General features: G+C 36.3%; 1 protein-coding gene across 2 annotated transcripts in view; it reads left to right on the top strand.

Moving 5' to 3' along the window:
- ntrk3b (neurotrophic tyrosine kinase, receptor, type 3b) overlaps nt 1-17,627 on the top strand; it is a 273,184-nt gene that overhangs the window by 118,307 nt on the left and 137,250 nt on the right. For both annotated transcript variants that reach the window (XM_078792754.1, XM_078792752.1), the window contains exons 5-7: nt 11,019-11,173; nt 13,420-13,562; nt 13,681-13,822. In XM_078792754.1, coding sequence (XP_078648880.1) covers nt 11,019-11,173; nt 13,420-13,562; nt 13,681-13,822 — 440 coding nt within the window. The remainder of the gene's footprint in view (nt 1-11,018; nt 11,174-13,419; nt 13,563-13,680; nt 13,823-17,627) is intronic.

The raw sequence follows: 17,627 nt of genomic DNA, 5'->3' as shown, positions 1-17,627 counted from the left end.
TTACAACCTTCTAAATACAGGTTTTTAACATTACTAGAGCCCTCTAGATATGATATAACACCCCTATATTGACCTTTACACTTCTGTTACCCAATATAGTAGCCATAATAAGAGAAAATAAGACATATTAGGCATAGAAAAACTGTTACTGTATAACACGTTCCTGAAGCGCCGCTCGTTCCCAATCCTTTTATTCTGTTACTGCTTCTTAAATCCCAGCACGCCAAGTCAAACATTTACGTCTCTGGCCGGGAAATGGATTTCTCTTTTGACTACGGAGAATGAATCCAACCTGTAATCTTCTCATACGGCCGCCGCTGGATAATAATAAATGAAGCACACTTCTTCTTCTTCTTGCAAAGGCCGCGTGACAGGTAAATTACACCGTGTGAACCCGGGCTCCTTATTAGCGCGCCCGTGGCACCGGGGGTAAACTATTAGCGGGACGCCACGCGCACGCTGACGGCACGCGGTGGAAAAAAAAAACATCAAAGAGGCAAAGAGAGAATTAAAATGCTAAATGTGCGAGAAAAGAGCGGATTGAGGGCAGCGGTGGCCTACGTGCTAAAGAGTGTTAAAAGCCACGCTGCCGCTGGAATCAATTTACAGCAATATCGAGAAAAAAAAACACTCAATTATTGTAAAAGGAGCTATTTTAGGGGTTTGAAATAGTCAACCATTTCCAGGTAATAACGTCCTGCCGTTATCGTTCCGTTTCACTGGTTCCACACCCCGTTGTGACAAGTGCCGTTCCACAAAGTAGGATTCCTTACTACTACATCAGATATTTTCATAAATACAACAGAGAAAAACCTGCTTACGACCTTCTACATACAGGTTTTTAACATTATTAGAGCCCTCGGGACATGAAATAACACCCCTATAATCACCTTTACACTCCTATTACTCAATATAGTAGACATAATAAGAGAAAATAAGACATATTAGGCATAGAAAAACTGTTTGCAACATTCTAAATATGGGTTCTAACATTAGTAAAGCCCTCTAAATATAAAATAACACCCCCTATAATCACCTTTACACTCCTATTACCCAATATAGTAGACATAATACAAGAAAATAAGACATATTAGGCATAGAAAAACTGTTTACAACCTTCTAAATATGGGTTTTTAACATTATTAGAGGCCTCTAGACGTGAACTAACACCCCTATAATCACCTTTACACTCCTATTACCCAATATGGTAGACATAATACAAGAAAATAAGACATATTATACATAGAAAAACTGTTTGCGACATTCTAAATAGGGGGTCGAACATTAAGTAGAGCCCTCTAGATATAAAATAACACCCCTATGATCACCTTTACACTCCTATTACCCAATATGGTAGACATAATACAAGAAAATAAGACATATTAGGCATTGAAAAACTGTTTACAACCTTCTAAATACAGGTTTTTAACATTACTAGAGTCCTCTTGACATAAAATAACACCCCTATAATCACCTTTACACTCCTATTACCCAATATGGTAGACATAATCCGAGAAAATAAGACATATTAGGCATTGAAAAACTTTACAACCTTCTAAATACAGGTTTTTAACATTACTAGAGTTCTCTAGATATAAAATAACACCCCTATAATCACCTTTACACTCCTATTACCCAATATGGTAGACATAATACAAGAAAATAAGACATATTAGGCATAGAAAAACTGTTTACAACCTTCTAAATATGGGTTTTTAACATTATTAGAGCCCTCTAGATGTGAACTAACACCCCTATAATCACCTTGACATTCCTATTACCCAATATGGTAGACATAATACAAGAAAATAAGACATATTATACATAGAAAAACTGTTTGCAACATTCTAAATATGGGTTCGAGCATTAGTAGAGCCCTCTAGATGTAACATAACACCCCTATGATCACCTTTACACTCCTATTACCCAATGTAGTAGACATAATAAAAGAAAATAAGACATATTAGGCATTGAAAAACTGTTCACAGCCTTCTAAATACAGGTTTTAAACATTGCTAGAGCCCTCCTGACATAAAATAACACCCCTATAGTCATCTTTACACTCATATTACTCAGTATGCTGGACATAATAAGATAAAATAAGACAAATTAGGCATAGAAAACAGTTTACAACCTTCTAAATATGGGTTTTTAACTTTACTAGAGCCCTCTTGACATAAAATAACACCCCTATAATCACCTTTACACTCCTATTACCCAATATAGTAGACATAATATAAGAAAATAAGACATATTAGGCATAGAAAACCTGTTTACAACCTTCTAAATATGGGATTTTAACATTGCTAGAGCCCTCTTGACATAAAATAACACCCCTATAGTCATCTTTACGCTCATCTTACTCAGTATGGTAGACATAATAAGATAAAATAAGACAAATTAGGCGTAGAAAACTATTTACAACCTTCTAAATACGGGTTTTTAACATTACTAGAGCCCTCTTGACATAAAATAACACCCCTATAATCACCCTTACACTCCTATTACCCAATATGGTAGACATAATAAGAGAAAATAAGACATATTAGTCATAGAAAACCTGTTTACAACCTTCTAAATATGGGATTTTAACATTGCTAGAGCCCTCTTGACATAAAATAACACCCCTATAGTCATCTTTACGCTCATCTTACTCAGTATGGTAGACATAATAAGATAAAATAAGACAAATTAGGCGTAGAAAACTATTTACAACCTTCTAAATATGGGTTTTAACATTACTAGAGCCCTCTTGACATAAAATAACACCCCTATGAATAATAATAATAAAAAATAGATGTAAAAATCAGGCTTCGCTACACATCTTAAAGTCATGATCCAACAGTGAGCCACATGACCATGATGTTCTTCAACGAAGAGCCCCCCCAGCATGATGTTATTAAATAGTGAGTGTAATGTTAGCACTTTAGCTGACATAGTGCAGCCATGCTGGTGGTACGCTCCAAAAAGGTATACTTGGATCCTGGACGTATGGCCCACCTACGCCCCTTTTGCTTTGGCGTTCACAGCAGGGAGCGCTTCACAGTAAATAAGCAGAGAAATCATTTGAAATGTTTTTTGTTCTGCGTGGTTGGCTGCGCGGCGCCTCAGCGGCCACCAGGGCGCCACTTTAGCGCCGCCGCAACACAAGCCCAGCTTGATTAGAGAGGCTGTAAAACGAGTCACACGTAGTCAACTGGAAAGGCATCAGTTCCCCTGCAGCTGCGCTGGCGTGGAAATAAAGACTTTTATTTCATCATTTCACGTCCCCGTGATGCCAAAACCGACGCTTTTAAATAAATGAAGCTTCCCCGAAGAAGAAGCAGCGGCGGCGGCGGCGGCGGCGGCCGGATGCACGCTTTGCTCTAACGTCTCACCTGAAATCAGCAGCATTTAGAAAGATGGAAAAAAGTACCTTTGGAGGCTGGAGAAGCGTATGGACGCCGCTTGCTGATGCTTTGCTAGCGGCAGCCTCGCCTGACCTGCCCCGCCCGCTGCATGGCGGAGAGCTCGGAAGCGGCGAAGTGGACAGCGACGGAGGGAGAGAGAGTCGGATCGGCCGATGTAGCTGATCGCTATTATTATTATTATTATTATTATTATTATTATTGTTATTGTTATTGTTATTGTTATTGTTATTGTTATTGTTATTGTTATTGTTATTATTATTATTATTATTTCATTTTTTATTTTTTATAAATTCTTTATCAATTATTTTTTATAAATTATTTATTATTACTATTATTTTTATAAATTATTTATTATTTATATATACTATTATTATTCATCAATTATTTTTTATAAATGATTTGTTATTAATTGTTTATTAATATTAATATTATTATAGCTAGCGTGTGAGCAGGGTGACTAAAACTCATCACTTGTAACATTTCAAGATGTGTAGAGAAGCCTGCCTTTTGTAAAGCGACAAATCCTGAAGGCCTTGGCCGTGGTCGGCTTTGAGACGGACGCCGTTTGAAACAGCATTATTATTATTGTTATTATTATTATTATTATTATTATTATTATTATTATTATTATTGTTATTATTATTATTGTTATTATTATTATTATTATAGCTAGCGTGTTAGCAGGGTGACTAAAACTCATCACTTGTAACATTTCAAGATGTGTAGAGAAGCCTGCTTTTGTAAATTGACGAATCCTGAAGGCCTTGGCCGTGGTCGGCTTTGAGACAGATGCCGTTTGAAACAGCATTATTATTATTATTATTATTATTATTATTATTATTATTATTATTATTATTATTATATTGTTGTTGTTATTATTATTATTATTATTATCGTAAATCATATTATTATAGCTAGCGTGTTAGCAGGGTGACTAAAACTCATCACATTTTAAGATGTGTAGAGAAGCCTGCTTTTTGACGCCGTTTGAAACCGCAAGACGACGGCGTGGCTCATGAATATTCATCAACATCTGGATATGGACTATTTATAAATAAAACGCTGGCTTTAAAAAACGTGTAAAAAACTTTCACGTAGGACTTTTTGGGGGAACTGGCGCCTCCAGTGGCGATGGCCGTCACTGCAGGGGAGTGTTGCATCACCATGCTGGATGTTTACCACACGGCTTGTTCCCAAGTCGAGCACATTATCTGCTGTTTGTTTAGCCTTGATCAGCCTTGTCCAAAGGGACTATGGGTAATGTACAAGGGTGCTGGCTCTTATTAGCATTTAGCATAATTAGAGAGGATAAAGGGTTCTTGGGGGTGGGGTGGGGGGGGCAGGGTCTGGGTTTGCCCCGCTCTGCTGAGCTCTAATCCTTGATATCCTTTACACAGAAAACACGGCGCATAGCAGTGCAAACAATCGGCGTACAATCAATTATGGAGGCTTTCTTTCAAGTCGCAGTCCATTTTTTTGAACATCATTCTATTTGCCAGCTCTCGAAATATTAAATATGAACAATTATTAAGCCTCTTCAAAGTGCAATAAAAGCTTATTGGATTTTTGACGGCAAATCGCACACAACAGATAAGATTTTATTTACTTCACGGTGCTTTTCCTTTGCTGCGGCCATCATTCAATCAGCAACAACAGAAATGGCTTGGGGCATAAATCATAATAAATCACTGAAATGTATTTTAAAATAAATATTTTTATTCATGTACATGTGACCTAGAACTGGGAAACAAAATTAAAAACTGTTATTTTTGTTTGAATATTATTACAATTTAAAAAAATACAGATGTGTTTAGTATTTTGACTTTTTATTTATTTAATGTTGATACAAAAAAGCTACATAGTTCACTCAAAACTTAAATTTTATATCAATTTAATATAATAAAAAAATATTATTAATATTATATCATTATTATTATTTATTACTAAATATAATAAATGTAGGTAATAATAATAATATTATATTCCTGGGAAGGGGTTATGTATTTGTGCCAGAAAACATTGGCACGGACTGCTGCGGCTGTAGGCAACCTCCTGATATAGTTTTATCCTCCAAAAACCTCTGCTGCTATGACCCAGAACTGGAAAAGATGTATTTATTAATTTGACTTTTTATTTATTATTAATATTAGATCATTATTAAAACTTTAATTGTATATAAATGTTATATAAATTTAGTTTAATTTTATATAAATGTTATATAAATTTAATATAATAAATAAAATAAATTATTATTAATATTAGATCATTATTATAATTTATTGCTAAATATAATAAATGTAAGTAATAATAATAATATAATATTCCTGGGAAAGGGTTACGTATTTTTGCCAGAAAACGTTGGCACAGACTGCTGCGGCTGTAGGCAACCTCCTGATATAGTTTTACCCTCCAAAAACCTCTGCTGCTATGACCCAGAACTGGAAAAGATGTATTTATTAATTTGACTTTTTATTTATTATTAATATTAGATCATTATTAAAACTTTAATTTTATATAAATTTTATATGAATTCAATATAATAAATAAAATAAATTATTATTAATATTACATCATTATTATTATTTATTGCTAAATATAATCAAAATAAGTAATAATAATAATATTATATTCCTGGGAAGGGGTTATGTATTTGTGCCAGAAAACATCACTCAAAACTTTAATTTTATATCAATTTAATATAATAAATAAAAATTATATTATTAATATTAGATCATTATGATTATTTATTGCTAAATATAATTAAAGTAAGTAATAATAATAATATTATGATAATCCTGGGAAGGGGTTACGTATTTGTGCCAGAAAACGTTGGCACAGACTGCTGCGGCTGTAGGCAACCTCCTGATATAGTTTTACCCTCCAAACCTCAGCTCTTTGACGTTCTCCTCCAATTTTGGATCAAAATTTTGCAATAAACGATTCGATTCAGCTCCGAACGACTCCCCCGTCTCTCTTGGATTGCCCCAATTTACCGTCTACGCCGTTGAAACCGGAGCGCCATCCACCTGCAGGAAGCCATTTTGGCGCCTTCATACGCGGCGGCGTGGCCGCGCCTCGCCATACATTATTCATGCCTTCCTCCATCTTATATTGACCTCCGCCAAGGACGTTCGGACGACCATTCATCCCCGGCAAATTGACCAATCACGGCGTAGAGATTGGACATAAGACGGCGAGGCGGTGAGGAATGTGGCGGCGTTCCTCGGAATGTATTCACCCGGGGGAAACCTTAATGACACCCGCCTGCCGCTAATGATGACGGCCTCGGCACTTCAACTTTGACCTTTGCTCACTTGTTGCAGAGGCGGAGTCACACGCTCGATGTTGATTGGCCATGCCCGGCTAGCTTGGTCATCATCTGCAGTACTGCATCTTTGCAGTACAGCACAGGGATCCTGATATATAGAGGATCTTTGGCTCCTGTTTCTGCAGAACACTGCCATAAACAGCAGAGCGCTCCTGTCGCGGAGAGGATCTACGACTAGCGTTTTTACAGCACAGTCCTACTACTAGTGCTACTGTCACATACAGTACTTATTAGCTGGGGAAAGTACTAGTAAATGGTGTGATGGTACAGTACTGTATGTAGTACATATTAGCTGGGGAAAGTAGTAATAAATAGTGAGATGGTATAGTACTGTATGTAGTACTATTAGCTATGAAAGTGGTAGTAAATAGTGTGACGGTGCAGTACTGTATGTAGTACTATTAACTGGGGAATGTAGTAGTAAATAGTGTGATGGTACGTACTGTATGTAGGAATACTAGCTGGGGAAAGTAGTTGTAAATAGTGAGACGGTACAGTACTGTATGTAGTACTATTAGCTATGGAAAATAGTAGTAAATAGTGTGATGGTACAGTACTGTATGTAGTACTATTAGCTATGTAAAATTGTAGTAAATAGTGTGACGGTGCAGTACTGTATGTAGTACTATTAGCTATGGAAAGTGGTAGTAAATAGTGTGATGGTACAGTACTGTATGTAGTACTATTAACTGGGGAATGTAGTAGTAAATAGTGTCACGGTGCAGTACTGTATGTAGTACTATTAGCTGTGGAAAGTAGTAGTAAATAGTGTGATGGTACAGTACTGTATGTAGTACATATTAGCTGGGGAAATTACTAGTAAATTGTGTGATGGTACAGTACTGTATGTAGTACTATTAGCTATGAAAGTTGTAGTAAATAGTGTGATGGTACAGTACTGTATGTAGTACTATTAACTGGGGAATGTAGTAGTAAATAGTGTGACGGTGCAGTACTGTATGTAGTACTATTAGCTATGGGAAGTAGTAGTAAATAGTATGATGGTACGGTACTGTATGTAGTACTATTAGCTGTGGAAAGTAGTAGTAAATAGTATGATGGTACAGTACTGTATGTAGTACTATTAGCTGTGGAAAGTAGTAGTAAATAGTATGATGGTACAGTACTGTATGTACTACTATCAGCTATGGAAAGTGGTAGTAAATAGTGTGACGGTGCAGTCCTGTATGTAGTACTCTTAGCTGTGGAAATTAGTAGTACTAAATAGTATGATGGTACAGTACTGTATGTAGTACTATTAACTGGGGAATGTAGTAGTAAATAGTCTGATGGTACGGTACTGTATGTAGGAATACTAGCTGGGGAAAGTAGTAGTAAATAGTGAGACGGTACAGTACTGTATGTAGTACTATTAGGTATGGAAAGTACTAGTAGTAAATAGTGTGACGGTGCAGTACTGTATGTAGTACTATTAACTGGGGGATGTAGTAGTAAATAGTGTGATGGTACGGTACTTTATGTAGGAATACTAGCTGGGGAAAGTAGTAGTAAATAGTGAGATGGTACAGTACTGTATGTAGTACTATTAGCTATGGAAAATAGTAGTAAATAGTGTGATGGTACAATACTGTATGTAGTAATATTAGCTGTGGAAAGTAGTAGTACATAGTATGATGGTATGGTACTGTATGTAGTACATATTAGCTGGGGAAAGTGGTAGTAAATAGTGTGACGGTGCAGTACTGTATGTAGTACTATTAACTGGGGAATGTAGTAGTAAATAGTGTCACGGTGCAGTACTGTATGTAGTACTATTAGCTGTGGAAAGTAGGAGTAAATAGTGTGATGGTACAGTACTGTATGTAGTACTATTAGCTATGGAAAGTGGTAGTAAATAGTGTGATGGTGCAGTACTGTATGTAGTACTATTAACTGGGAAATGTAGTAGTAAATAGTGTCACGGTGCAGCACTGTATGTAGTACTATTAGCTATGGAAAGTGGTAGTAAATAGTGTGATGGTGCAGTACTGTATGTAGTACTATTAACTGGGGAATGTAGTAGTAAATAGTGTCACGGTGCAGTACTGTATGTAGTACTATTAGCTATGGAAAGTGGTAGTAAATAGTGTGATGGTGCAGTACTGTATGTAGTACTATTAACTGGGGAATGTAGTAGTAAATAGTGTGACGGTGCAGTACTGTATGTAGTACTATTTGCTATGCAAAGGATGTTGTGATGTTGTGCATGCATTGCTAGCACATTTAGCCACAGAGGCTAAAAGGACATTTGAAGGTCAGGCCCCAAAAAAGGGGCGTCGCCATCCAGTACATATACGCTTGTGGCGGGAATGCGGCAGGTACTTCCGTTGGGGCGCCGGAATGAATTTTGATTGCAATTCCCGGTGAAACAAGCAGAGGGGAAAAAGCATCCATTCCTTCCAAAGGCTTTTTGTCATGATGATTGCCGGCGGTGCGCCGGTGCGCCGAACGCCGTAATTGCCCTCGGAGGAGCGCCGTGTCGTAACACGGCAGCTCGCAGCCACGAGAAAGTGTTTGTGTTACCACCTTGATGGGCCAATCAGATTCATGCTCATCTTTGTCACCTAAGCCACACCCTCATGCTGCTGATTGGTCCATTTCTTTTGTATATACAGGATCTTTGACTCGTGTTTTGGCACTCAGTCCTTAAAAACAGAAGTGCTCCCGTCACATACAGGATCTTTGACTGATCATTTTTACAGTAAGGATTTCAAAACAGCAGAGAACTCCAGGCAAATAGAGGATCTTTGGCTATGATTTTACAGTAGGTATCCTGTCATCTAAAGGATCTTTGATCAGTGTTTTTTTTTTTTAGAAAACATTAGAGCACCCCTGTTACATAAATGATCTTTGATTAGCATTTTTGCAGTAGGTCTTTCAAAACAGCAGAGAACTCCAGGCATATAGAGGATCTTTGGCTATGATTTTACAGTAGGTCTCCTGTCATCTAAATGATCTTTGATCAGTGTTTTTTTTTTTTTAGAAAACATTAGAGCACCCCTGTTACATAAATGATCTTTGATTAGCATTTTTTCAAAACAGCAGAGAATTCTAGGCAAATAGAGGATCTTTGGCTATGATTTTACAGTAGGTATCCTGTCATCTAAAGGATCTTTGATCAGTGTTTTTTTTTTTAGAAAACATTAGAGCACCCCTGTTACATAAATGATCTTTGATTAGCATTTTTGCAGTAGGTCTTTCAAAACAGCGGAGAACTCCAGGCATATAGAGGATCTTTGGCTATGATTTTACAGTAGGTCTCCTGTCATCTAAATTATCTTTCATCAGTGTTTTTTTTTTTAGAAAACATTAGAGCACCCCTGTTACATAAATGATCTTTGATTAGCATTTTTTCAAAACAGCAGAGAATTCTAGGCATATAGAGGATCTTTGGCTATGATTTTACAGTAGGTCTCCTGTCATGTAAAGGATCTTTGATCAGTGTTTTTTTTTTTTTTAGAAAACATTAGAGCACCCCTGTTACATAAATGATCTTTGATTAGCATCTTTGCAGTAGGTCTTTCAAAACAGCATATAACTCCTGTCATATAGAGAATCTTTGATCAGCATTTTTTTGCAGTAGGTTTAAAAAAAAAACGCTCCTGTTACATAAAGATCTTTGAATGGCATTTATACAGTAGGTTTAAAAAAAAAAAAACTTCAGTGCGCTCCTGTCTGATAGAAGATCTCTGACTCGCATTTTCGTCAGGGGTCTTTAAAAACAGCCGAGCGCTCATGTCATGTAGAGGATCTTTGATCTGCAAGTTTTTGTCTGAGGTTTTTAAAAACAGCAGAGCACTCCTGTCACATAAATGATCTTTGAATATCATTTTTTTTGCAGTTGGTCTTTCAAAATAGCAGAGAACTCATATGAGATAGATGAGAACTCCTGTTATATAGAGGATCTTTGACTAGTGGGGACATTTTTCACATCTTTTAGTTTGTTTATTTTTCATGATTATGCCTCTGTTCCTGTTTCCCGCTTTTATTTTGAAGTGCTTCCTGTGTTGTCCTGTCTGCTGATTACACACACCTGCTGCTCATTTAGGTTCAGCTGGTGGCCTCATTCTTTGTTGGGGAAGACGGTCGCTGCTTTCCTGCTAGCTTGGTTGATGTCTTCTCTTTGGCGGACATCTTTATTGCTGCTCTGCTTCAAGCCGAGGAGAAATACTTTTTACCGGCACCGGCTCTCATTCCTGCATTCCGGGGTCGTTGCCTCGATATGGCAATGCCGAGGCGTGACAGACGGACTGACGTGCGGCGCTCTTCTCCGCACGCAGGCGACTGGACGGTGTGGTGTTCGACTGCGGCTGCGACATCCGCTGGATCCAGCTGTGGCAGGAGCGAGGGGAGGCGGGCCTTCACACGCAGCAGCTCTACTGCAGGAACGGAGCCTCCAAGATGAGGCTGCACAACATGTACATACACAACTGTGGTGAGTACTTCCTACACTCTAACATGTACATACACAACTGTGGTGAGTACTTCCTACACTCTAACATGTACATGCATAACTATGGGGAGTACTTCCTACACTCTAACATGTACATACACAACTATGGGGAGTACTTCCTACACTCTAACATGTACATGCATAACTGTGGGGAGTACTTCCTGCACTCTACACATGTACATACACAACTGTGGTGAATACTTCCTACACTCTACACATGTACATGCACAACTGTGGGGAATGTACTTCCTGCACACTACACATGTACATACACAACTGTGGTGAGTACTTCCTACACTCTACACATGTACATACATAACTATGGGGAGTACTTCTTACACTCTACACATGCACATACACAACTATGGGGAGTACTCCTACACTCTAACATGTACATACACAACTGTGGTGAGTACTTCCTACACGCTAACATGTACATACACAACTGTGGGGAGTACTTCCTACACTCTAACATGTACATACACAACTGTGGGAGTACTTCCTACACTCTAACATGTACATGCATAACTATGGGGAGTACTTCCTACACTCTAACATGTACATACACAACTATGGGGAGTACTTCCTACGCTCTAACATGTACATACACAACGGTGGGGAGTACTTCCTACACTCGACACGTGTACATACACAACTGTGGTGAATACTTCCTACGCTCTACACATGTATATACACAACTGTGGGGAGTACTTCCTACACTCTACACATGTACATGCACAACTGTGGGGAATGTACTTCCTGCACACTACACATGTACATACACAACTGTGGTGAGTACTTCCTACACTCTACACATGTACATACATAACTATGGGGAGTACTTCTTACACTCTAACATGCACATACACAACTGTGGGGAGCACTTCTTACACTCTATACAACATGTACGGACACGACTGTGGGGAGTACTTCCTACACTCTACACATGTACGTACATGCACAACTGTGGGGAGTACTTCCTACACTCTACACATGTACGTACATGCACGACTGTGGGGAGTACTTCCTGCACTCTAACATGTACATACACCATTGTGGGGAGTACTTCCTGCACTCTAACATGTACATACACCATTGTGGGGAGTACTTCGTACACTCTACACTACATGGACATGCACAACTGTGGGGAGTACTTCCTACACTCTACACAACATGTACATGCACAACTGTGGGGAGTACTTCCTACACTCTACACATGTACATACACCATTGTGGGGAGTACTTCCTACACTCTACACAACATGTACATGCACAACTATGGGGAGTACTTCCTACGCTCTACACAACATGTACATACACAACCGTGGGGAGTACTTCCTACGCTCTACACAACATGTACATGCACAACCATGGGGAGTACTTCCTACGCTCTACACAACATGTACATGCACAACTACGGGGAGTACTTCCTACGCTCTACACATGTACATAAACGACTGTGGGGAGTACTTCCTATGCTCTACACATGTACATAAACGACTGTGTGGAGTACTTCCTGCACTCTGCACATGTACGTACATACACAACTGTGGGGAGTACTTCCTACGCTCTACACATGTACATAAACGACTGTGGGGAGTACTTCTTACACTCTACATTACATGTACATGCACAACTGTGGGGAGTACTTCCTACGCTCTACACTACATGTACATGCACACCTGTGGGGAGTACTTCCTACGCTCTACACTACATGTACATGCACAACTGTGGGGAGTACTTCCTACACGCTCACATGTACGTACACCATTGTGGGGAGTACTTCCTACACTCTACACATGTACGTACATACACGACTCTGGGGAGTACTTCCTACACTCTACACATGTACATACGCGACTGTGGGGAGTACTTCCTACGCTCTACACAACATGTACATGCACAACTACGGGGAGTACTTCCTACACTCTACACATGTAGTACATACACAACTGTGGGGAGTACTTCCTACACTCTGACATTTTTGCCAAAGGACCTCCTTATGTTTGGGAGGTGAAGGAGAGGAGGAAGGGAGTTGAGATGGTGACTCATCTTGTGTGTGTGTGTGTGTGTGTGTGTGTGTGTTGCCATTGTGCTAAATTTGTTTCATTAATGAAAAGCGAATAATTGATTTAGTGTGAAAATGTGTAGACACCAGCAGTGACGGGCACATATTCATAATGCGTGTGTGTGTGTGTGTGTGTGTGTGTGTGTGTGTGTGTGTGCAGACTTGCCAGAGATCAGCGTGAGCCACAGCAGCGTGCTGGTGATGGAAGGCGACAACGTGACAGTGAGCTGTAATGGATCGGGATCGCCGCTGCCTGAAGTGGACTGGAATGTCGGCGACCTGCACTCCATCAACACGCATCTGGTCAGACACGCTCACACGCTCACGTCTCCAAAATGGCGTATTCTTATTCCGCTAGCGCCTTGTCAGCTAGTGTGTGTGTGTGTGTGTGTTTGACTTCCTGTCTCCTCGCCGCACGCAGTCCAACGTGTACTGGCCCAACATCCACTCCATCAACCTGACGCTCTTCAACGTCAGCCGAGACGACAACAACTACCAGCTGACCTGCATCGCCGAGAACGTGGTGGGCATGACCAACGCCTCCATCCAGGTCAACGTCCAATGTGAGTGCTCGCAAGTGTAAAAAGAAGCGAACGCTCAAAGGCAAAGAGTCTTGCGTGAAGAATCTTTGTTGTCGAGGGTTGGGTTAAATTTAACACGTTAGCTTGGCGCGGGTGCGCCGTTATTGGCGCTAATGATTTGGGGGGGGGGGGTGTGCTTAGTGGGGCGCCTCGCCGTCTTCTTATCCTACACACACTGGCTGAAGACTACCCACATGTACTACACTTAGTACATGTACTGTGTATATATATATATATATATATATATATATACTCCAAATACTGTATGCACAATGGGAAGTCATTATATTGTTAGCATAGCCACTGTTTGTGCATGCTAATAATAATAATAATAATAATAATAATAATAATAATAATGTATTTTGAATGCTTCACTACAGTATGCTGGAGCCTATCCCAGCTAAATTCAGGCAAGAGGCGGGGTCCACCCTGGACTGGTCACCAATCAGAATTTGAATACTACTAATAATAAAAAAATATAAAAATTGAAAATGTACAATAATGAGAAACAATATTTTCATAACCCAAATATATAATTTTGAAATTCTAAATATTAGTTATTTTTGATGGTTTTATGCCATTTTTATTTTGTAATTTATTGTATTTTCTATTAAAATATATATATAAATAAATATATATATATATATATACGTATTTCTATTTAAGAACAAAAATTCTATTAAACAAAAAATATATATAGATATATATATTTTAAAAAATATATTTTTTAAAATAGAAAAATACAATAAATTACAAAAATATTCTAAATATTAGTTATTTTTGATGGTTTTATGCCATTTTTTATTTTGTAATTTATTGTATTTTTCTATTAAAAAATAAATAAAATATATATTTTTTCTTAAATAGAAATATATATATATATATTTTAATAGAAAAATAAATAAAATATATATTTTTTCTTAAATAGAAATATATATATATATATTTTAATAGAAAAATACAATAAATTACAAAATAAAAATGGCATAAAACCATCAAAAATAACTAATATTTAGAATATTTTTGTAATTTATTGTATTTTTCTATTAAAAACAAGATATATAAGTATTTTTCTATTTTAAAAAATATATTTTTTAAAATATATATATCTATATATATTTTTTGTTTAATAGAATTTTTCTATGTAAAAAAATATATATATTTTTTAAATATATATATATCTATATATTTTTTTAATAGAAAAATACAATAAATTACAAAATAAAAAATGTCATAAAACCATCAAAAATAACTATTATTTAGAATTTCTAAATTATATATTTGGGTTATGAAAATATTGTTTCTCATTATTGTACATTTTCAATTTTTACATTTGTTATTATCAGTATTCAATTTCTGCTTGGTGACCAGTCCAGGGTGGACCCCGCCTCTTGCCTGAAGTTAGCTGGGATAGGCTCCAGCATACTGTAGTGAGGCATTCAAAATTTATTATTATTATTATTATTATTATTATTATTATTATTATTATTAGAAGTCAGCATGCACAAACAGTGGCAATGCTAACATTATATTGACTTCACATATATTATATTTTACATGTATAAAACATGTGTTTTGAGCTAATATAGAAGCATGAAAAATATATTTACATTGTAAATGTGTGAAATATAAGATTCATAATTTAGACCATAATTTTTATTCTAATTTTGCATGCATCACTTTTGCGTTGAAAGCTGAAACATTTCCTGAAACGTTGAATTATGAATTATGAATGAGTCTGAAGCATCCTATCTAATACTACTACTAATGAAATAATACTCATTTACTGTCTGATGTATTACCAAAATGCTATGCGGTTTTAAAGTACAACAAAAGTATATGTATGAAGTAAAGATGGGGTACATATTTAGGCGTAGTAATACGCCAACACATTATGAGTATTGATTATTTACTGACTGATGGCGAGTGGGGACTTTCCAGGACAGGAAGCGTTCACATTAGGCGGCGTCCACGCCGGATTTGGGCTAATGGACGGATGCTCACGTGTACGTGCCTGATTTGTTTTTTTTTTTTTTTTTACCACCGGGGGGTTTGGGGGGGGGGGGGGGGGTCATAACGTGTCCTTCCTCATGAACGGACATCACATTGACAAGCTGCCATGACCTGTCATAACACTCACCTTCATTTTCATTCCCCAAAGGGCTCACGCCTTCTAATACTAAAAAAGGATGATCATCATGGATGACAATCGGCTTTCTACTTTTCCCTTTCTCACTTCACCAAAATATGATATGATTTTTGATTTTCCCAGATAAATATTGTAATTTTACAAGAGAAAACGGTGTTATAATAGTGAATTGTATAATATTTAATAGCATTAACATATGTTAACCACTCTAATCAAACATTAGAAATATGGGGGGACAAATATATTTTTAAAAAATGTATGGAAAAAAGAAAAATTTTGAAAAAAAATCTGAATTTTACAAACAATTATTACAATTTTCCGAGATAAAAAATTTAATTTTACAAGAGAAAATAATGTTATCGTGTTAAGGAGAGAAGGGCATTAGTAGATGTTAACCACTCTAAGGAAACATTAGCGATATGAGTGAAACATTTATGAAATAAATGAAAAATTCTGATGAGTTAGAATTTTCCCCAAAAATTATAGCAATTTTCCCAGATAAAAATGGAAAGTTTACAAGAGAAAACGGTGTTTATAATAGTGGATTGTATAATATTTAATAGCATTAACATATGTTAACCACTTTAATCAAACATTAAAAATATGAGGGGACAAATATATTTAAAAAATGTATGGAAAAAAGGAAAAACTTTGAAAAAAAAATCAGAATTTTACAAAAAATTATTACAACTTGCCCAGATAAAAATTTTAATTTTATAAGAGAAAATATTATTATTATCATGGTAAGGAGAGAAGGGCATTAGTAGATGTTAACCATTGTAAGGAAACATTTATGAAAAATTTATGAAAAATTCTGATGAGTCAGAATTTTCCCCCAAATATTATAGCAATTTTCCCAGATAAAAAAATTAATTTTACAAGAGAAAACTGTGTTATAATAGTGGATTGTGTAATATTTAATAGCATTAACATATGTTAACCACTCTAATCAAACATTAGAAATATGAGGGGACAAATATATTTTAAAAAAAATGTATGGAAAAAGGAAAAATTTTGAAAAAAAAATTCTGATGAGTCAGAATTTTCCCAAAAAAATTATAGCAATTTTCCCAGATAAAAATTTTAATTTTACAAGAGAAAACTGTGTTATAATAGTGGATTGTGTAATATTTAATAGCATTAACATATGTTAACCACTCTAATCAAACATTAGAAATATGAGGGGACAAATATATTTAAAAAAAAAATGTATGGAAAAAGGAAAAATTTTGAAAAAAAAAATCAGAATTTTACAAAAAATTATTACAACTTGCCCAGATAAAAAAATAATTTTATGAGAGAAATTAATGTTATTATCGTGTTAAGGAGAGAGGGGCATTAGTATATGTTAACCACTCTAAGGAAACATTAGCGATATGAGTGAAAAATATATGAAAAAAATTAAAAATTCTGATGAGTCAGAATTTTCCCAAAAAAATTATAGCAATTTTTCCACATAAAAATGTTAATTTTACAAGAGAAAATTGTGTTATAATAGTGGATTAAATAATAGCATTTATTTAAATGCTTATTTAACCACTCTGATGAAACATTAGAAATATGGGGGGACAAATGTATTTATAAATGTATCAAAAAAAGTCCAAAATTTTGAAAAAAAAATCAGAATTTTACAACAAA

This window comes from Doryrhamphus excisus, linkage group LG1 (genome assembly GCF_037039965.1).
Source record: "Doryrhamphus excisus strain RoL-2023G ecotype Guam linkage group LG1, RoL_Dexc_Guam_v1.1, whole genome shotgun sequence".
Classification (NCBI taxonomy): Eukaryota; Metazoa; Chordata; class Actinopteri; order Syngnathiformes; family Syngnathidae; genus Doryrhamphus; species Doryrhamphus excisus.
The sequence above is the reverse complement of the archived record's forward strand: the minus strand, read 5'-3'. Positions and strand labels throughout refer to the sequence as shown.